Here is a 22,987-nt window from a genome sequence, read left to right as displayed (position 1 = left end):
TAAAGCTTTTACACCCCTATTGTGGCATTAAAAAGTCCCAAATTATTGCACACGCCCCGTTTGCACGATAATTTGTGACTTTTACAACCCTTCTCAACACTTTTCTGAACTTCTGCCAGAAACGGCGCCTAAGTTATCATGCCTCTTAATAAATTAGGCACATCTCTCTCCAGAGTAGTGGAGATCAAGACTGACATAGGAATTGGCAGTCTTGATAAATCTCCCCAGTAGTGTCACTCTCGGCTCTCTCAGTCTCCGAATTGAATGCAGCTTTTACCAGGTAACCTGCCATGTCTCACAAAGGGTCAGTGTTCGCTGTTGGAGCATACTCTCTTCTTGTCTAAGGTGGGAACGACACACTCTTTTATAACCTGAGCCACTAGGCCGCCCATGTGGCATCTCTACATCTAGGCGTAATCCTTTTTGGTAATCTGGATTTTTTTTTCAGAATGGTACAATTTTTTTTATCTTATTTAATTTTTTATTCAGTTTTCTGTACATGATTCTCATTCTGAGATGGTCTTAGTAGCATATACAGATCACATATGCTTTACAGTAGCCACGTGAGTGATAAGCCATAATGGGATGCGATGTGCACTGATGCTAGGGAGGCTCGCCTCCGTCACCGCCTGCCATTGGCTGCTCCTATACGACACCGGATGTTTTCTTCCGCGCATGGGGAGAAGCAGCAGCGGTGGCGCGGGGACCAGGAGCGGCGCGGGGAGCTAGGTAAGTATATTCAGTGTGAGAGGCCCTGGCATATGGGGGATATTTTTATGTCTCGGACAACCCCTTTAATGAACATAGATCTAGCATTAGGAGACATAAAGAATGTATAATTAAAGAACTGCGGAGTTAAAGTGAGAGTAAAGAGGAAAGAAAATATGGTGAGACTAGTGTGGCACGACATTTTTTGGAAATGGAACATCAATGCTGCCAGGATCGCAGAGTGGCGGTGATCCCATAAAAATGAATGGGATCGCCACGGCAGTCGCAAAAAATCCAACTGTGTTGGATTTCTTGAGACTGCCGTGGCAATCCCACTCATTTCTATTGGATCACCGCTACTCTGTGATCCTGGCCGTGACAGCTGTCGCGCGACCGGTGTCACCGTGTAGGTCTAGCCTAAAGGTGAAGCTTCTGGTAGACATGATGGATTGAACAAGACTGCTGTGTGGCGGTATTTTTTTTTTACCCCTTGTAACTATGTCAGCGATTGTAACAGAAAGGTAACATATTTAAAAATATATATTTTAGTTGCACTAAACATTTTTAAGCATTTTCCCGGGTACAAAAAATACAAAAATAAGCGTGACATAAAAATCTAAGTTTCATGTATGCATGAAAAAAATGCCAATAACTGAATGAAAAAAGTTATGGCTTTTGTTGACACGTACCCAAAAAAGAAAAGAAAAAAAAAAGTTAAATATGTCTGGTCACGAACATATTAAAAAATATGTTTAACATAGAAAACAGATTTTAACAATAGGTCACTCTCTGATGACATGTTCCCATTTAAGGAACTCTGTTACCAACAACCTCCCTATCCAACTGTTTGCATAGACACATACTGTAGCTGTGGTTCACCTGATTAAAATGATGTTTTTACTTTTTCTTAATATGCCTTTGGGACCCGCACCTACACCGAGAACGGAGCCTCAAAAGTTGGGATCACTGTGCATGCGCAACCGCCCTTCATTCATTTCTATGGGCCCGCCGCTGGCTCGGCTATTTCCGTCAACCCCATAGAAATTAATGGGAGCAGTGGCTGCGCAAGCGCGGTGCGCTTCCATTCCCTACTACGGAGACAGCGTTTGATGATGGCCAGACCTACACCTATCACACAATAGGGGCATATCCTAGAGATATGCCCCCATTGTCTCTGATGGGAATAACCCTTTAAGCTTAAGAGACTGGAGGGCAGTATCACTCAGTTATTGACAGGCATCAATGTATGAGCATACAAACAGGGAAGATTGTAAATCAGTAAGACTGCCCACCAGATTCTTAAAACTAGAGGAAATAGTGGTTAAATACATTTATCGGAATCTTTTCCCACAAATCCATATATCAGTCTGCTCACCTTCTCCTGCTCTAGTGAGAAAATTTGCAATACGACAGAAAAATAGATTACCCATTTTTATCACACTGTATAATTATGCAGAATGTCCAGAAGAAGGAAGGGACCTCATTACAAAGATAAAAATGGGTCCCCATTAGGGTGCTGGGTTTTGTCACCTAGAACACACACCCTTTTTACCACCCTTTGGCCAATTCCTCGCCTCAGTAATACAGTTCCTCTGTGTAGGGGAGTCCTAAAAAGGTTAATAGAACAAGGAGGCAAAGTGCCTCCTAACAGCTGCATGGTCTCCCTATATGGTACATACACCCTTGGGTGCTTCTGTACATATCATATTTAGTGCTGAGTCGCTAAACTTTTACCTAAGCAGCCATCTATCATTTATGGTTGCTGATTCCTACTAAGCTCTACAAAGTCCCTTAGTTAGGCCTCATGAACACAACCATGTCCGTACTTCAGGTATCTCACGTGAGTATTCCTTTTTATTTTCTCACTCCGCAATATGGACAACAATAGGGCTTGCTCTATAATCTGCACCAAGGCCACACAGATCCACAAAAAATACAGTTGTGTGCATGGCCCCATAGAAATGAATGGGTCAGTGGCCTATCCGCAAAAAATGGATAGCACACTGAAGGAAAATAAAGGCCTAAACCTGTGCGCCACACTGATGATCAGAGTCATAGCGACATCATTATTCACCGTGATAAATGTACTTACTATAATTAGTGCAATAACAGACAAGGTGTAGTAGGAAGCATCTCGCAATAAACACCAAGACGACAGGACGACCACCTGAAAAAACAAAGAAACAGGCGGGTGAGTACCATTGCAAATGTATGTCATTATTTATTGTGCAGTGACCATCAGTATCCACCTGAGATATGCATTTCAGAGCTGCAATCCCAATTCAGCTGGTTACTGTTGGAAACAGTCAACCCCCCTGCAGCTTCGCTGGTGGCTATATAGTAACTTGTTTCAACTGAGATTACTGTACAATGTGTGATATAAAGTCTATGGTTACTGACAGGTGAGAGCGTTTTTGTTGTGTTTAATTTGGTGTTTTTCACAGCATTTTTTTAGGTAAAGAAACGCAGTGAAGTTACTATAAAAGTGTTTTGGGGGATTACTGTGGTTTTTATCAGATATGGTCGTGCAGTTGCTTACCTCCTGTACATCATCCCCATGCTTTTTTTTTTATTTGGCATTGGCATGGTCATGTGACCACAACTCAGAACAGAATATAGCAATAAAGGTAAAATAAATGCATTACTAAATTACAGCCACCTTCATAAATGGCTATTTTAAAGAATGTTGATGCAAACCGGAAAAAAACACCTTTAATGTCTAAAGTCAAAAAGTCTATATACCAAGTATTTCGGTTTTTGGCGTTTTAGGGGTCAGTGATTTTTTTTTTTTCAAAATTCAACATGTTCTGGCATTTTCCCATAGATTTTATCATAGGACTACACAGCCTTAGAAGCGATACAGCCATGTAGCTTGGATGGCAGAAGAGGAGCCCGAGAATGACTGAATCGGCAACTAAAAAGATGAAAAAGCAGGTCGCCGTGTGTTTTGTTCATTCTCCGGTTAAAGGGGTTGTCAGCTTTTTTTACATTAATGACCTATCCTCAGGATAGGTCATCAATATCACATGTGCGGTGGTCCAACTCCCAACACCCCCGATCAGCTGTTTGAAGAGAAAGCAGCACTTGTACATACGCTGGCTTCTCTTCAATGTTTACCTGCTCGCCGTCGCAAACGCAGCGATGAGCAGGTGTAATTACATCTCAGCCGTCCCATTCACTTCAATGGGATGGCTCCTTGTAGTGAATACTACAGAGACATCGCATAGAAGTGAATGGGACGGCTGAGATGGAATTACACCTGTTCAACGCTGCAGTTGTGACAGCGAGCAGGTTTGCAATACAAGCGCTGCTTTCTCTTCAAACAGCTGATCAGCAGGGGTGTTGGGAGTTGGACCCCCGCAGATCCGATATTGATGACCTATCCAGAGGATAGGTCATCAATAGGGATGAGTGAATCGACTTCGGATGAAGTGGTACCTTGGAACCGAACCCGAGTTTGGGAAATGTTTTTTTTTTACAGTAGAAATTTATTTATGAAGTTATTATGCAAAGTCTCGCGAGACTTCGCGAAGTAATAATTTCGGCTTCTAGGAGCCAATTCATTCTAATACCGTACGGAGCGCTCGCTCCGTACAGTATTCAAACTAAGTATTATGCGAATCCACTTTGGATGCTTCATCCGAAGTCGATTTGCTCATCCCTAGTTATCAATATAAAAAAAGCGGACAACCCCTTTAATGTGAATTTTTTTTCCTGAACCGGAAAGTCGATTTAAATAAAAGTTGTGTTTTTCTCTCTATTCTAGATGTGACTTACAGATTGAAAATGTTTACCTGCAGCACTTATGGTATATGGTTCCAGTCCCAAGGGCAGTACTTGTGGAGGTGGATAACTGACAATTTCATATAATAACCAAAGAAAAGGGACCAAAAAATAACTGTGTGCAGCTACTGCTGGTAAAGACTCAGATAATAATTCTTTTCACCTAATGTTTGACAAATGAGCCCAAACAGTGGGCTCTGCTGTACTTAATTTGTTATCGCAGTGGGTAAATGTTCCCTATGAAAAGTGTGGGAGGTAAAACATTCAGCTCTCTGTTTGTTAACAATTTCTCTATTGTAACACAAAAGCAAATGTAACCCACAGGAACAGAAGGACTATTAAACTGGCTCACGGGAGCGCAAAAGGGCCTTTCTTGGATGCACTGTAGGCATATTAAAAATTTGAATATCACGTGATGCAAAACTTAAAATATAGACCAAAATTCCTCTGAATAGTTATATATAAACTACATATACAGTTGCAAGAAAAAGTATGTGAACCCTTCGGAATGATATGGATTTCTGAACAAATTGGTTATAAAATGTGATCTGATCTTCATCTAAATCACAACAATAGACAATCACAGTCTGCTTAAACTAATAACATACAAAGAATTAAATGTTACCATGTTTTTATTAAACACACCATGTAAACATTCACAGTGCAGGTGGAAAAAGTATGTGAACCCTTGGATTTAATAACTGCTTGAATCTCTTTTGGCAGCAATAACTTCAACCAAACGTTTCCTGTAGTTGCAGATCAGACGTGCACAACGGTCAGGAGTAATTCTTGACCATTCCTCTTTACAGAACTGTTTCAGTTCAGCAATATTCTTGGGATGTCTGGTGTGAATCGCTTTCTTGAGGTCATGCCACAGCATCTCAATCGGGTTGAGGTCAGGACTCTGACTGGGCCACTCCAGAAGGCGTATTTTCTTCTGTTTAAGCCATTCTGTTGTTGATTTACTTCTATGCTTTGGGTCGTTGTCCTGTTGCAACACCCATCTTCTGTTGAGCCTCAGCTGGTGGACAGATGGCCTTAAGTTCTCCTGAAAAATGTCTTGATAAACTTGGGAATTCATTTTTCCTTCGATGATAGCAATCCGTCCAGGCCCTGATGCAGCAAAGCAGCCCCAAACCATGATGCCCCCACCACCATACTTCACAGTTGGGATGAGGTTTTGATGTTGGTGTGCTGTGCCTCTTTTTCTCCACACATAGTGTTGTGTGTTTCTTCCAAACAACTCAACTTTGGTTTCATCTGTCCACAGAATATTTTGCCAGTACTGCTGTGGAACATCCAGGTGCTCTTGTGCAAACTGTAAACGTGTAGCAATGTTTTTTTTTTTGGACAGCAGTGGCTTCCTCTGTGGTATCCTCCCATGAAATCCATTCTTGTTTAGTGTTTTACGTATCGTAGATTCGCTAACAGGGATGTTAGCATATGCCAGAGACTTTTGTAAGTCTTTAGCTGACACTCTAGGATTCTTCTTCACCTCATTGAGCAGTCTGCGCTGTGCTCTTGCAGTCATCTTTACAGGACGGCCACTCCTAGGGAGAGTAGCAGCATTGCTGAACTTTCTCCATTTATAGACAATTTGTCTTACCGTGGACTGATGAACAGCAAGGTTTTTGGAGATACTTTTATAACACTTTCCAGCGTTATGCAATTCAACAATTCTTAATCGTAGGTCTTCTGAGAGCTCTTTTGTGCGAGGCATCATTCACATCAGGCAATGCTTCTTGTGAAAAGCAAACCCAGAACTGGTGTGTGTTTTTTATAGGGCAGGGCAGCTGTAAACAACACCTCCAATCTCATCTCATTGATTGGACTCCAGTTGGCTGACACCTCACTCCAATTAGCTCTTGGAGATGTCATTAGTCTAAGGGTTAACATACTTTTTCCACCTGCACTGTGAATGTTTACATGGTGTGTTCAATAAAAACATGGTAACATTTAATTATTTGTGTGTTATTAGTTTAAGCAGACTGTAATTGTCTATTGTTGTGACTTAGATGAAGATCAGATCACATTTTATGACCAATTTGTGCAGAAATCCATATCATTCCAAAGGGTTCACATACTTTTTCTTGCAACTGTATATATATATATATATACACATGTATATTTACACACACAGTCGAGTCACATTATTATGGACACTTCCTACTTTCGATGTCGGCAGTGCATAGCTCATAAAGTGTGGTTAGCTGGCTTGATGGGTATATAAGATGTGCAATATACAGGCACACATATCCCTCGTTGTGTCATGGGTAAAAGGGATGATTTATCAGAGTTGTCAAAAGAGATGGCTTTCAGGGCGGAGAAGAAGACTGAACGACAGGCTCATCTCATTCACCATTTTCTATGCCTGTTTCAGGTGTAGAAAATGGTCTAAATGTAAGCCAGCAAGGAAGCTGTCTGACATTTAGACTGGCGCTGTGCCAAAGTTATGTAGAGGCCTACGTCTCTTCATAACTTTGGCGGATCCATCACCAGCTATAGCGGTTATGAAGACTAGCGTTTTAGAATAAATGACCCCCTAAGTGTGTTTCCCTTGTGCGCGAAGTAGCCATGGTAAGCACTTGGCATAACTACATGACGTACATCCATGAGTATAGGCAAGATTATTTGCATGCAGATACACTTTACTTTTAAAGAAATGTGTTACAAGAAGACAGAAATCTCAGTGGATAACCATTTAATGCAGATAATTATATATAAATTCCTAAGAGACTGTAGCCCTTTCTAGCTATGACTTTAGATGCAGCTAGATATCAATATTTAGTTATATATAATTGTGACTTTTTATACTGTTCCCAACTTATTTCTGGAACTTTTAGTTTTACAGTTCACATTGCACATTCACATTTTCCCAAGATTTCTTTGGGCACATTACCTTTTAGACTTTTCTTTTTCACAATTAGGGGTGGAAATGACATACAGTCAGGTCCATAAATATTGGGACATTGACACAATTGTAACATTTTTGGCTCTATACACCACCACAATGGATTTGAAATGAAACAAACAAGATGTGCTTTAACGGCAGACTGTCAGCTTTAATTTGAGAGTATTTAATTTGAGAGTACATCCACATCAGGTGAACGGTGTAGGAATTACAACAGTTTGCATATGTGCCTCCCACTTGTTAAGGGACTAAAAGTAATGGGACAATTGGCTTCTCAGCTGTTCCATGGCCAGGTGTGTGTTATTCCCTCATTATCCCAATTACAATGAGCAGATAAAAGGTCTAGAGTTAATTTCAAGTGTGCTATTTGCATTTGGAATCTGTTGCTGTCAACTCTCAAGATGAGATCCAAAGAGCTGTCACTATCAGTGAAGCAAGCCATCATTAGGCTGAAAAAACAAAACAAACCCATCAGAGAGATAAAAAAAACATTAGGCGTGGCCAAAACAACTGTTTGGAACATTCTTAAAAAGAAGGAATGCACCAGTGAGCTCAGCAACACCAAGAGACCTGGAAGACCACGGAAAACAACTATGGTGGATGACCGAAGAATTATTTCCCTGGTGAAGAAAACACCCTTCACAACAGTTGGCCAGATCAAGAACACTCTCCAGGAGGTAGGTGTATGTGTGTCAAAGTCAACAATCAAGAGAAGATTTCACCAGAGTGAATACAGAGGGTTCACCACAAGATGTAAACCATTGATGAGCCTCAAAAACAGGAAGGCCAGATTAGAGTTTGCCAAACGACATCTAAAAAAGCCTTCACAGTTCTGGAACAACATCCTATGGACAGATGAGACTAAGATAAATTTGTACCAGAGTGATGGGAAGAGAAGAGTATGGAGAAGGAAAGGAACTGCTCATGATCCTAAGCATACCACCTCATCAATGAAGCATGGTAGTGGTAGTGTCATGGCGTGGGCATGTATGGCTGCCAATGGAACTGGTTCTCTTGTATTTATTGATGATGTGACTGCGGACAAAAGGATGAATTCTGAAGTGTTTCGGGCAAAATTATCTGCTCATATTCAGCCGAATGCTTCAGAACTCATTGGACGGCGCTTCACAGTGCAGATGGACAATGACCCAAAGCATACTGCAAAAGCAACCAAAGAGTTTTTTAAGGGAAAGAAGTGGAATGTTATGCAATGGCCAAGTCAATCACCTGACCTGAATCCGATTGAGCATGCATTTCACTTGCTGAAGACAAAGCTGAAGGGAAAATGCCCAAGAACAAGCAGGAACTGAAGACAGTTGCAGTAGAGGCCTGGCAGAGCATCACCAGGGATGAAACCCAGCATCTGGTGATGTCTATGCGTTCCAGACCTCAGGCTGTAGTTGACTGCAAAGGATTTGCAACCAAGTATTAAAAAGTGAAAGTTTGATTTATGATTATTATTATTCCCATTACTTTTAGTCCCGTAACATGTGGGAGGCACATATGCAAACTGTTGTAATTCCTACACCGTTCACCTGATTTTGATGCAAATACCCTCAAATTAAAGTTGACAGTCTGCAGTTAAAGCACATCTTGTTAGTTTCATTTAAAATCCATTGTGGTGGTGTATAGAGCCAAAAATGTTAGAATTGTGTCGATGTCCGAATATTTATGGACCTGACTGTATGTGCAATCCGTGCTGCCTTACAGGGGATTGGGTGAGGGGGCCCACTGCCACCTATACATACAGTAAGCTATTATTGTTTATAAGACCTCTTGCACACGACCGTATGTATTTTGCTGTCCACAAAAACGGATCCGCAAAGAATATGGATGACATTCGTGAGCATTCCGTCTTTTGAGGAACGGAACAGCTGGCTCCTAATAGAACAGTACTATCCTTGTCCGTAATGCGGACAATAATGAGACATGTTCTATTTTTTTGCGGAACGGAAATACGGAAACGGAATGCACACAGAGTTACTTCCGTTTTTTTTTGCGGACCCATTGAAATGAATGCTTCCGCATATGGTCCGCAAAAAAAACGGAACGGACACGGAAAGAAAATACGTTTGTGTGCAAGAGGCCTAAGGCTGCATGTAAGGGAATGGGCTAATTAATTTCATGGCTTTTCATTGGACTGTTAGAGAGATACAGGAGTTGCTATATGATGAACTATTGGAGACAAAGGGGCCCTCTTACTGGTCTTGCACAGGGGCCATTTGCTGTCTGTATGTGCCCCTGTTCCTGTTTCTATGTATGGATACATCACTTTTTAATAGTTACAGAGAATATTCAGAATATGTATCCTTATAACTTCCATGAGGTTTGTCATATAGCAAATATGAGATGGGGGAGAGGGTCTGCTTAGAGTTGATTTATGAAGTATTTGGAAAAGTACTTCCCCCCCACCGATTTTTTATGTTAGTTTGAAGACACAGCCCTGTGAAGTGAATCAGCCAGAGAGAAAGCTTAAAGGGAACCTGTCACCAGGATTTTGTGTATAGAGCTGAGGACATGGGTTGCTAGATGTCCGCTAGCACATCCGCAATATCCAGTCCCCATAGCTCTGTGTGCTTTTATTGTGTAAAAAAACTGATTTGATACATATGCAAATTAAGCTGAGATGAGTCCTGTCCCTGAGATGAGTCCAGCGTGAAGTAGCCCAGCACTGCGCCGCATCCTCCGAATCTCCTCCTTGCTCCCCGACGTCAGAAAGCTAGAGCGCCGTAATCTCTCGATGCGTGAGCTAGCGCATGCGCAGTGTCGTCATAGTGTTCCTTCCCTGTGCTGGCATCAGCCTCAGGGAATGAACTGCGCATGCGCGCGCATTGCGAGATTACGGCGCTCTAGCTTTCTGACGTCGGGGAGCAAGGAGGAGATTCTGAGGATGCGGGCGGTGTTGTTTTTTACACAATAAAAGCACACAGAGCTATGGAGACCGGGCATTGCGGATGTGCTAGCGGCCATCTAGCAACCCATGTCCTCAGCTCTATACACAAAATCCCGGTGACAGGTTCCCTTTAAAACCAGCTAAAGTTAAGAAAGAGACAAGAAAACATTGAAAAGCATTCCAGTGTTTAGAGACTGTGTGTGTAGAAGCTCTGTGGAGATAAACTGATTAAAGAGAAACCTATGGGCTCCACAGCAAACCTGTTCAGGAGATTCAAGTCTTCTAGTGCCTGGATGGACCTAAAAAGGCAGAATCCAGATATGCCCACTGTACTACATCCTGGTGTGGAAACCTGTAGTACTATTAACTGTGAGTACAGCAACCTGTGAAAAAGGTGCAGAACTTAGACCTGTTTCACACTTGCATTGTTGTTTTCCAGTATTGAGATTTGGCAGAGCATCTCAATACTGGAAAAAAAAACCTTTCTGTATAGTCCTCTTTCATTCTGAATGGAAAGAAATCAGGATGCATCAGGATTTCTTCTGTTCTGAAGGCATTCCATTTTGTGACCGGACACAAAACTGCTGCAAGCTGTGGTTTTGTGTCCATTCATGAAACGAAAAAAAAAAAAAAAAACAGATCCAGCAGTGAAAGCAATAATAGTCGATGGTGACAGATCAATTTTTTAGGAGCCTAAAAAAATCGGACCCGTCACTTATTGACTTTCAATGTATTTAGTGACGGATCCATTTTTTCCTGTTTGTGATTTCACACAACCGCATCCTAATAGAGCGGATGCATCCTGATGTGCAAAATCAAGACGGATCAGTTTAATTCTGGTATTGAGACCCCCTGCCGGATCTCAATACCGGAATTAACAATGCTAGTAGCCCTATCCCTCATTCGCACCTCAGTGTTTTGGTCAGAGATTTCCATCAGTGATTGTGAGCCAAAACCTGGTGCGGCTCTAAACACAGAACAGGTGCAGATCTCTCCACTATACAGTACCTTATGTCTGTGGAGGCTCCACTTCTGGTTTTGGCTTACAATCACTGATGGAAATCACTGACCAAAACACTGATGTGTGAATGAGGCATTAGTCTGATGTTGGGGACCGCCCTGTGGTTGCATAGTGAAAGAGAATTGTTGCCACCCTATTTCTGGATGCTTATGCTAGAGTCAGCTAGAGAAGTGCAGTGCGAGAAAAATTGCTTTAAAGAAGCATCTTGGACTATTAACTACCTTTGCAGCCGTGTACCTGTAAGAACTGCCAGTCCATGCTTGCAGAGATCTGTGCCTAATGTACCTAAACTTTATTCTTCAGTAAAGAACTGTTCTGCTGTTAACCACGTCTCATTACTGCCTGCACCGACACACTGCATGGCCATACCATCATTGGCTGCCAAGGAATCACCATTAAGGGCACCCCAAACCACCATCAGGTAGGAGAAACCCCAAAACCAGGGTGTGCCCTGAAGGGAAGAAAAGTATGCCCACCTTTCCCATCACTGCAGGACCAGGGGAGCGCCAGAGTGAGTAACAACTACAATCACCATTCTTGCTTCTATCTCCCCCTCTCCTGGGCTCGCTGCAATTGTTCCACTGATTACTCCATAGAAAATAATGCTTATTTCCTGGTGGAGCGCCACACTTATATGAAGCTGTTATTTTTAGTTTTATCGTGTAAATTGCTGTCTCTGTAACTAAGGCAGATCATTTGATGTCAACTCTTTAGTCGGAGAAGGAACTAGTTGGTCAATTGGGATTCATTAAAGGTGATGTTGAATTCCCTTGTCATACCCATTGAAGTTTCCTGTATGGAAAAATTGTAACATCTGGTAATAAATAGCATGTGTGAGTGCTGCTTAGTAAGGGCACTTAAATATTAATCTTTATGTCTATCTATACCTATCTCCTTTCTATACCCATCTCATATCTATACCTATCTCCTATCTATACCTATCTCATATCCATATCTATCCATTTCATATCTATATCGATCTATCTCATATCTATATCTATCTCATATATATTATCTATCTATCTATCTCAAATCACGTGTACAAGTACAAGTTGTGTTCCCATATTTTGGAGGTTTGAGGGGGGATTTAGTGAAAGCATAAAGCTCACTACTTCAACAACTTAAATTGCATCTGTCAGCAAGATCAAACCTACTAAACCAGGCATACTAGCTATTAGCATATATCATGCAGAGTAAAACAAACACTTTGTGGCCCTGTTTTAGACAAATCTGAAAATCTGTTTTATCCATATGCTAATAGGTATTCAGTGGACAGAGGGGTAGGCCTGGCCCCTTGGAGCACCATGGTGCTTCTCCTCCTTTGCCGCTCCTCTTCTCCCCTTGAGTGACAGGGCCAAGCATCTTCACTGTCTTCTTTCCTTGGCCCTGTAATCGTGCGCATGAGCTGGTGAATGTTAATCAGTGCATGCGCAGTACAACTCTGCTCTCCTTCATGCTAAGATCCATACTGTGCCGATGATGTCAACCTCCACCTGGAGAGTGGTGAGGCATGCTCACGCTTCTTCCATGCTGCTCTGGAGTCTGTCAAGTCGTGCGTCCCCTCTTCCAGGTGGAATCTGATGTCAGTGCCGCATGTGCAGTTTGGATCTCAGCATCGGGGAAAGCTGACTGAGATGTACTGCGCACTTGCTGATTGAACATTCACCACTGCATACAGTATGTGAGATTACAGGGCCAGTCAGGAAGACAGTGAAGATGGTGCCCCTGTCACTCCAGGGGAGGAGAGGAGTGGTCATGGAGGAAAGGTGGTAATCAAGCACTGTTCCCATGGGCTAGGCCTGCCCCACGGTGCATTGAATACCTCATTAGCCTATGGAATATACTGTAGATTTCCTTAAAATAATTCTATGAATTTCAACTATAGATGGGTCATTTCACTCATCATGATGAACCCTAACAGGCAGTATGTGTGGTTTAAAGGGGTTGTCCGGGTTCAGAGCTGAACCAGACATACCCATAATTTCACCCCGGCAGCCCCCCTGACTTGAGCATCGGAGCAGTTCATGCTCTGATGCTCTCCTTTGCCCTGCGCTAGATCGCGCAGGGCAAGGTCTCTTTTGTTTACAATCACACACTGCCGTGCGGAAGCTTCTGCTGGCAGTCTGTTCGGGGACGTCACCGGCTGTGATGGGCGTGCTTTAGCGCTGGCCTAGGCGTTTTACTGGCTAGGGCAGCACTAAAGCCCGCCCATCAGTGCCGGGGACGTCACTGAGCTTCCTGGCAGCGCCATGGAGAGCCCGGTACATCACCGGATCTCCAAAAAATGCCTTTGAACTGCGCGATTTAGCGCAGGGCAGAAGAGAGCATCGGAGCATAAACTGCTCCGATGTTCCTGTCAGGGGGGGTGCCTGGGTGAAAATGGAGGTATGTCCGGGTTCAGCTCTGAACCCGGACAACCCTTTTAATAGGGTTGATCATGCTGACAGATGCTATTTAATTTATACTTTAATCAAAAATGTTATATATCATAAAAATTTTACCAGCCAGCCAAAACAATGGTCCTTCTCAAACTACCATATAGTGCCAAATGGTGCCCAACCTTAAATAGTGCCACCAGATAACAGTGCTGTAAAGTCTTGGCCCTAACCCTCTCTATGAGTGGTGAAATCAGAAGTGGTGGAAGCTCTGAGGCATTAGTGCTCTTTTGTCCTTGATATAATCTAGCCCTGCTTTTTATAATAAAAGAGAACAGTGTCCTCAACAATCTTCTAATATACAGAACATGTATTACCAGAATAACTTTATAATCACTTTTTTATATCTTTTACGTACATAACTGGGAATTATGCAAAGAGCAATCCCCTAATAAAATCCAAAACAGATTTCCAGGACAGGGATGAGGAATTTTAAAGGGGTTTTCCAGGAGTTTGAAAATGATTACTTATCTAAAAGGATAAGTCATCCATATCAAATCACAGGGGTGCAGCTCCTAGAACCCCCTCCGATCAGCTGTTTGAAGAGGCTGCGGCACTACAGTGAACGCTACGGCCTCTTCCTAGGCCAGTGATGTCATGCTCATTGGTCATATAGTCTAGGCGCAGCTCAGTCCTATTCAAATGAATGGGCTAGAGCTGTAATACCAAGCACAGCCACTGTACAATACACGGCGCTATGTTTGGTAAGCTGGAAGGAGGCTGTGCCATTCTGGTGAGCCCTGTGGGCTCCTTCAACAGCTGATCGGCAGGGGTGCCCGGAGTCAGATCCCCACCGATCAGATACTGTAGACAGATCCTGAGAATAGGTCATCAATATCGAACTTCCAGAAAACCCCTTTAATATTCCTCATCACTGTTTTGGAGATAGCAGACATGAGTTATCTAATAACTAATGCTGTGTCTATTAGTTATAGCAGATTTACCCCGTCCATAATAAACCTTCTTCCTCTGATTTTATTAGGGGATTGCTCTTCACATAATTCCCAGTTATACATGTAAATGATACATGTTGTTCATAGTAAACCTGTCTAGAGATGAAACAACTTATGTAGCTTATAGGCACACCAATATTCGTCCAGATTATTGGGAACGACTGTTCCTGTGAACGGTTGTTCCTGATTACCTGGCCGTCTAAATGTGCTGCTGATCACCCAATGAACTTGTGAAACGCTTGTTCATCGGGTGATCCTGTCGTTAATGCAGGAACCACCGATCATGGCTTCTGAGCAGCCAATCGTGTGGTCTAACAGCAATCTGCTGCTTAGAAGCCATGACTCTGTATGGCGACAAGGGATCGCAATAGCCGTCCCTCGTCCTCATACAGTATAGGAGATCGCTGCATGTAAATGCGCGGCCTCCTTCACTGAACAAGCAGCCGACTATCGGGAAGGAACGCTTCCTTCCCAACAATCAGTTGCCCATCAAAATCCATCTTTAGCCACCAGAGATATACAACAAAAGGAAGCAGCAAGACTTGAACTAGCCAGCCATCTAACTTGTGCTCATGTGATGAATACTTTTATCTATTATCACTTCTTATTACTATATGTCATCACTTTCCTTGTTCTGTCTAGACATATTAACACCATACAGAAATCACAGACAAGCAGCGCTATGGGGGAGAGTAATCAAGGAGAAATGACACAAGTACTTAAGGACAGCATTAAGGACACACTGATATCCTCTGCCCTTTAATATGACTCATTTTGTTTGGTCATTATTTGCATTTTGCCAAAAGGGTTTAAAGCAATTAGGGAAAGACGAATTGATCTTAAGCTGCTTGATACTCTATTCCAAGAGGGTCGTTTTACAGAACCACAAGCAGTGATATAACATTATGAAGGCGAGGGTAATCAGTAACATAGCTCTTGTCCTCCATCCATGGCACCATTAGCAAACTGTTTACATTAGTAATTCATATGCACTGCAACAAAGGGATTTAGGCCTTTTTTTTTTTTTACACACTGCATACTCCTCTATAAGGCCTCTTGCACACGAATGTTGTGCATCCGTTCCGTGCATTGGGGACCGCAATTTGCAATGTCCGTGAGGCGGCCGGAATGGATCGAGACCCATTCAACTTGAATGGGTCCGGGTCCACATCCGTGATGCGGAGTGCACACAAGCCGGTGCCCGTGTATTGCGGGCCGCAATACGGTCACAGTCACACAACGTTCGTGTGCAAGAGACCTAAGGCAATATCAGGTCAATTACCATATTAGATATCCCTATACTTCCCCCCTGATTGGGGTGGTTTCATTTGAATCTGCATGACTCCTAAATCTCCATGTTGCCTTCCTGGATGGTTCCTAAAATAAGAGTCTAAAGGCCTTTTCACACAGACTGAAAATCAGGGCAATAACTGGGAATGAGTTCCCGATAATTGCCGTTTGTAAATGTGCTGCTCATCATTTGATGAACGAGCAAACAACTGTAGTAAAGATCATTCAGCCTCAAAATACAACCCTGATCACTGCTGCGTGTGAATGAAGCTAATGAGCAGGTAACGATCAGGAATGTTCTTCCCACTCTGTTGCCCATCTAAAGGGGCTTTAAAGGGAATCTGTTACCAGCAACCTCCCTATCAAACTGCATAAAATGCATTGATTCAAATGCTGTTTTTCTTCTGTTGATACGAGGCTCTGTTCCCGTGTAATGATACTTTTTCTTAACATTTCCCAGTTTAGAAAACAATGGGGGTGACCATGTACAACTCTAATGCCAGGAATGGTAAAATAATTGTGAACATTTTTTCAGACCACAGCGAAACAAATCAGAATTGCCCAGCGGCTCTCAGGATGAACGTGCAATGTGATATTGTCCCAAATTCATGGAGAAAAACATGAAAATGCACAAAAATGTCTAGTGTTTGTGGGGTTTTGCTCTGGTAGATAGGGTAAGCAGACGCAGTACAGAGGCAAAATACAAGTTCTTAACTCAAACTTCAGTGTTTATTCACACTTGCGGCAGTTGCATAAAACAACACGTCACTTTGCAGTCTTTGGTGTTAATTCACACACAAATGGAAAGTTCAATTTGCACAAGTCACCTTGTTGGCAGTTCTGCCTCCAGTAGTCCACAGCAGGCTTTAGGGGGCCTGTTCCCCCTGCACATGGGTCTCAGCCCTCCAGTCCGGCACAAAGCCTCCGATCCCAACACAAAGACTCATCTGCCGAGCCCAGCTGCCTATTTAAGGACAGCCAGGTGCTGCCAAAACCCGGACCGGCACTTAAACTCCGTTCCGGTATTTGACCTTACCTGGCTGGAAACCATCCCAGCCGCACATGTTGGGAGGAAAATAGCTGCCTTCCCAGACAAAACTCCTTGCTGTTTCACACGTTGCTAAAAAAACATTAATCAAGAACAGGCTCAGGAACATGAAAGTATTTGTGTACCAGAGCTGAGCACCAAAACTTCAAAGGTGCATCAGCAGCTATCAGCTTTTCTCCAGCAGAGCATGTGGCTCTGAGACATGCCAGGCTGAACGGCAATAAATCTGGATCTTCACTGTAAGCGCTTCACCTCGAAATATATCTTATACAAAAATCTTTACCGCCTCCATTCGTTCTCTAGGGCCTTAAACTTTGTATGAAACAATTAATTTCCAGTATTTTTCGTTTTAATTTTGTTACATTTCTAATAGAGGTGAGACAATCAATTCTAACAAATCGATACATCTCATCAGCAGAACGTCTTCCGCAGGGACACCTTCTCCACAGGTGAAAAAGTGCCCACCTGCCACTAGATTGACAGGGCCGAAGCCTGAGTTTTCCAGTTTGTTTAAATGGAATCTGTCACCATCGACCTCCATAGACACATAACTATAGCTATGGCTTAACTGATTAAAACGTTGTCATGACCACAGAAAGGAGTGGAGCTTGTATGCAACAAGAGCAATGGTGACACCCTCATTGCTCCAAAGGCCTAATTTGCATATTAAGAAAAAGTATCATAACTCGGGAACAGGGCCTCGGATCAGCAAAATAAAAACAATGTTTTAATCAGGTGAACAAAAGCTATGTGTCTGGGCAAACAGACAGAGAGCTCCCTGGTGGCAGATTCCCTTTAAAGGGTTTGTCCCATGAAACATATTCTACAGTTTTCAAACCAGCACCTGGATCTGAATTCTTTTGTAGTTGCATGTAATTAAAAATTCAGCATTGCCACTGAGTTATTCAATAAAATGTATCTGTATAGCACCACCTGCTGTTAGTTTTTTTTCTTAATTCTTTGTCCTGTTTACTGAGATGGCGGCACATGCTCAGTTTCATCCTTTAACTGCCTCCTGAGCTGTGATAGGGAGAGCATGGACACGCCCCCTGAGCTGCAGCAGAGAAGACACTCCTCTTGAGCCGTCAGCTTGATGTAAATCTATCAGAACAATGAATGGGGAGATCTCTGGATCCATGTGAGGTACAGGGCTGGTTCTAGCTTTGATAGAAAGAGACTGTCGTGTACCATATGATGTCAGTTTTTTTTTTGCATTAGTCATGGGATAACCCCTTTTAGTGTAATTCCAGAAGAGAGACCGAGTATCAGGGTCTACACCCATCTTTCATATTTAAGATTTAAAAGGAATGCTCCTAAAATGAGAGATACTACACAAGGAGTTTGGGGCGTCTTGCACGTCTGTCAGGGAGTCAGCGGTACAAGTTAGTGACAGGAGTACATCAGCCGCATAAAGTCCAAATTTATGGAAAGATAAGACCATCGAGATGACATGTTTCAGGGGATTACGTTGCAGCATTTCTGAGTAAACATTGTTTTAAAACAGGCATGTTCAACCTGCGGCCCTCCAGCTGTTGTAAAACTACAACTCCCACAATGTCCTGCTTAAGGCTGATAGCTGTAGGCTGTTCGGGCATGCTGGGAGCTCTAGTTTTGCAACAGCTGGAGGGCCGCAGGTTGAGCATGCCTGTTTTAAAACAATGAGGCGAGAAAGAAGAGCCACCTTGACGGCACACCTTCTCCCCGCCTTGCTAGGCTTGATTGACAGATCTTACCTCATTTGAGTACAGGGAGTTACAGGGAGAAACCCATTAATCAAGCCAGGCCAGATGGGGAGAAACCAGTGAGGATCCACCTACATGACATCTTCTCCCTGCTACCATCTAATTTTTTTAATAGGACCTGTCACATCTCCTGACATGTCTGTTTATAACCTATTTACATTCCCCATGTAATACCAATTCTGGGAGATATGACTCCATGTTGTGCTGTTCTCTTCTGATTTCTTCTAGAAGTATGAATTCCCAGCAGCTTGCAGTAAAGGTATAGATGGGTATTACCAGTTGAGGGTGTATCCCTGTACAGTCTGACACCAGCAGCACTGATTGAACTACTGGTAACACCCAACAGTACCTTTACTGCAGACTGCTGGTATAGCCAGAATAATACAGCAATAGCACATGATCAAAACGTAAGAATAGTTTCTCCAGAATTGTTATTACATGGGGAATGCAAGTAGTTACTAAAACTGACGTGTGAGGAGAGGTGACAGGGGACAGGTTCTCTGAGACCACGGGCAGCCTGAATACACTGAAATTAAGACCCTAAACTCCCTCTAGTATTGGCTGCAGGCAGCTAGAATGTTAGCTTTTAAATGACTTCATATGCAGGGGATTTGGAGCTCTGTATTAGAAAAACACATCTCTGACACAGTATATTGTGGTAATGTGTACAGGGCTGCAAGGCGTGTATATCCCACCCAGATACCTCAGCTGGGCGAGATAACTGAAATCCAGAAAGCTGCAGTGGTTTCAGCAAAGTGTAGTTTGCTGAAACAATTTGTCTAGATTCTGTTCTGGCCTGGATTTTATTTGGACTGGTGGGTGGGTTTGGTAGTGGGATCTTCCAGTCCACACCCTTCCAGTACCCATATTGCCATTAGCTGAGGAGATCACAGGTGAGGCCTGCTGTTGTAATCACAGAGGGATAAAACAACCCTCTGTGTATAGCCTCATGCACACGTCCGTGGAACACGGACCGTGTGATACCGGCATGGATTTCTTCTGAGTGCAGGAGGGCACGGCGTCATTGGTTGCTATGACGCCGTGCGCTTCCTGCTGCCGCCGCAACACAGTGGTACAGTGGTATAGATCATACCAGTGTATTACTGTATTGCGCCGGCAGCAGGAAGCGCACGGCATCATAGCAACCAATGACGCCGTGCGCTCCTGCACTCAGAAGAAATCCATGCCGGTATCACACGGTCCGTGTTCCACGGACGTGTGCATGAGGCTTATGACTGTGGGGAGAGGACTTGGAGGCCTGCAGAGGCTCTGTGTGGTCTCAGCCAGGAGGGCTGAGGGGCCATAAGGCTGTGTGAAAGCCTGAGTTTTGGGGGTCCCAGCGACGCCTGCGGAAAGAGGGTCGCACGGTCAGTCGGGAGAACTTTTAGACCGTATCCCCCAAAGGTACTGTTGTGGTCACAGCCAGGAGGCTGCTGGACTGTATGGCTGAGAAAATCTGGATCATACCATGTGTGTGAACTGCGCTCTATAGGTGAGGTAGAGACGACCTATGTATTAGGTGTTTATTTTGTGATGTTTATGTTTGTGCTGGTGCTGAAGTGCCAAAATAAAGTACAGTTTGGATTTTTACCGCGTTGTCAGAGGAGAAGTCTGTCATCACCGCACTGCTTGAGGGAGCGATCCCTTACAATTGGTGGAGAATGCGGGCAACAGCAAGTTGCTAAGGGCAAGTGTCCATGCTAAAAGGGCACAACGTTGTTGTTAGGGGCAACAGAAAGTTAAAAGGCAAAGTGTTGCTAGGGGCAACAGCATGACAGAAAAAGCAGGTGCTTCTGAATGCTGCTAATCCAGACACTGTTTCTATTTGGCATGAAATTGAGTTGGACATTTAAAGGGCCGGAAGCCCAATGTCTTGATAAAGCTGCTGCTTTGTTACTGTGTTCAAGTTAAAGGACCGGAAGCCTGTTTGTCCAGTGAAGCTGGTGCACTTTTTGCTGCGTTGCAAAGAAATTATTGCAGTGAATTAAAGGGCCAGAAGCCCAAGTGAAAGAGACTGACCTGTGGAAAAAAAAAAAAAATATAATAAAAAAACCACCAAAAAAAAAACATATATCAAACAAAAAACAGTAGCAGCACACCACTATATGCGCTAAGACTAAGTGAACAGGTGAATGTGTGAACAGGGTGAAATACATGACGCCATATAGTTACTGCAAAGCAGTGAAGAAGCTCTTAGCGCATATTATTGATCAAAAATATGTCGAACCCACCTACCAGACGACAAGGTAGCTTCTTATCAGGTTGGACCTACTCTAACATGGAATGTCCAGCTCCATTGTTTCTCTGAATAAAAACACCAAGGGGTGGGGGATGGGCGGGGAGTGCTAAGTTCCAAAGAGGATGCCTAGTCCTCTATACTATATATTTATCAAAAAAACGGAACAGCACCTCCTGAGACAAATCGCAGGTGCAGGCTACCCGGCAATAATACAGCAAACAAAAAACAGTAGCAGCACACCACTATATGCGCTAAGACTAAGTGAACAGGTGAATGTTTGAACCGGATCAAATAGCAGTAAGAGCTTCTTCACTGCTTTGCAGTAACTATATGGCGTCATGTATTTGACCCTGTTCACACATTCACCTGTTCACTTAGTCTTAGCGCATATAGTGGTGTGCTGCTACTGTTTTTTGTTTGCTGTATTATTGCCGGGTAGCCTGCACCTGCGATTTGTCTCAGGAGGTGCTGTTCCGTTTTTTGGATATACAGTACAGACCAAAAGTTTGGACACACCTTCTCATTCAAAGAGTTTTCTTTATTTTCATGACTATGAAGGCATCAAAACTATGAATTAACACATGTGGAATTATATACATAACAAACAAGTGTGAAACAACTGAAAATATGTCATATTCTAGGTTCTTCAAAGTAGCCACCTTTTGCTTTGATTACTGCTTTGCACATTCTTGGCATTCTCTTGATGAGCTTCAAGAGGTAGTCCCCTGAAATGGTCTTCCAACAGTCTTGAAGGAGTTCCCAGAGATGCTTAGCACTTGTTGGCCCTTTTGCCTTCACTCTGCGGTCCAGCTCACCCCAAACCATCTCGATTGGGTTCAGGTCCGGTGACTGTGGAGGCCAGGTCATCTGGCGCAGCACCCCATCACTCTCCTTCATGGTCAAATAGCCCTTACTTTCAAAGTTTTCCCAATTTTTCGGCTGACTGACTGACCTTCATTTCTTAAAGTAATGATGGCCACTCGCTTTTCTTTACTTAGCTGCTTTTTTCTTGCCATAATACAAAGTTTAACAGTCTATTCAGTAGGACTATCAGCTGTGTATCCACCTGACTTCTCCTCAACGCCACTGATGGTCCCAACCCCATTTATAATGCAAGAAATCCCACTTATTAACCCTGACAGGGCACACCTGTGAAGTGAAAACCATTTCAGGGGACTAAATCTTGAAGCTCATCAAGAGAATGCCAAGAGTGTGCAAAGCAGTAATCAAAGCAAAAGGTGGCTACTTTGAAGAACCTAGAATATGACATATTTTCAGTTGTTTCACACTTGTTTGTTATGTATATAATTCCACATGTGTTAATTCATAGTTTTGATGCCTTCAGTGTGAATCTACAATTTTCATAGTCATGAAAATAAAGAAAACTCTTTGAATGAGAAGGTGTGTCCAAACTTTTGGTCTGTAATGTATATATAGTATAGAGGACTAGGTATCCTCTTTGGAACTTAGCACTCCCACCCATCCCCCACCCCTTGGTGTTTTTAATCAGAGAAACAATGGAGCTGGACATTCCATGTTAGAGTAGGTCCCACCTGATAAGAAGCTACCTTGTCGTCTGGTAGGTGGGCTCGACATAATTTTGATCAACAATATGCGCTAAGAGCTTCTTCACTGCTTTGCAGTAAATATATGGCGTCATGTATTTGACCCTGTTCACTCATTCACCTGTTCACTTAGTCTTAGCGCATATAGTGGTGTGCTGCTACTGTTTTTTGTTTGCTGTATTATTGCCGGGTAGCCTGCACCTGCGATTTGTCTCAGGAGGTGCTGTTCCGTTTTTTGTATATATATATATATATATATATATATATACACTGCTCAAAAAAATAAAGGGAACACTTAAACAACACAATGTAACTCCAAGTCAATCACACTTCTGTGAAATCAAACTGTCCACTTAGGAAGCAACACTGAGTGACAATCAATTTCACATGCTGTTGTGC

At 43.0% G+C, this 22,987-nt stretch overlaps 1 protein-coding gene across 2 annotated transcripts in view; it reads right to left on the bottom strand.

Moving 5' to 3' along the window:
• Nucleotides 1–22,987, bottom strand: part of SLC24A3 (solute carrier family 24 member 3) — a 410,823-nt gene that overhangs the window by 64,816 nt on the left and 323,020 nt on the right. For both annotated transcript variants that reach the window (XM_040429686.1, XM_040429687.1), the window contains exon 7: nt 2,801–2,875. In XM_040429686.1, the coding sequence (XP_040285620.1) occupies nt 2,801–2,875 (75 nt within the window). The remainder of the gene's footprint in view (nt 1–2,800; nt 2,876–22,987) is intronic.

The sequence above is a fragment of the Bufo bufo genome, chromosome 4 (genome assembly GCF_905171765.1).
Source record: "Bufo bufo chromosome 4, aBufBuf1.1, whole genome shotgun sequence".
Taxonomy (NCBI): domain Eukaryota; kingdom Metazoa; phylum Chordata; class Amphibia; order Anura; family Bufonidae; genus Bufo; species Bufo bufo.
This window is presented reverse-complemented; position numbering and strand designations above follow the sequence as displayed.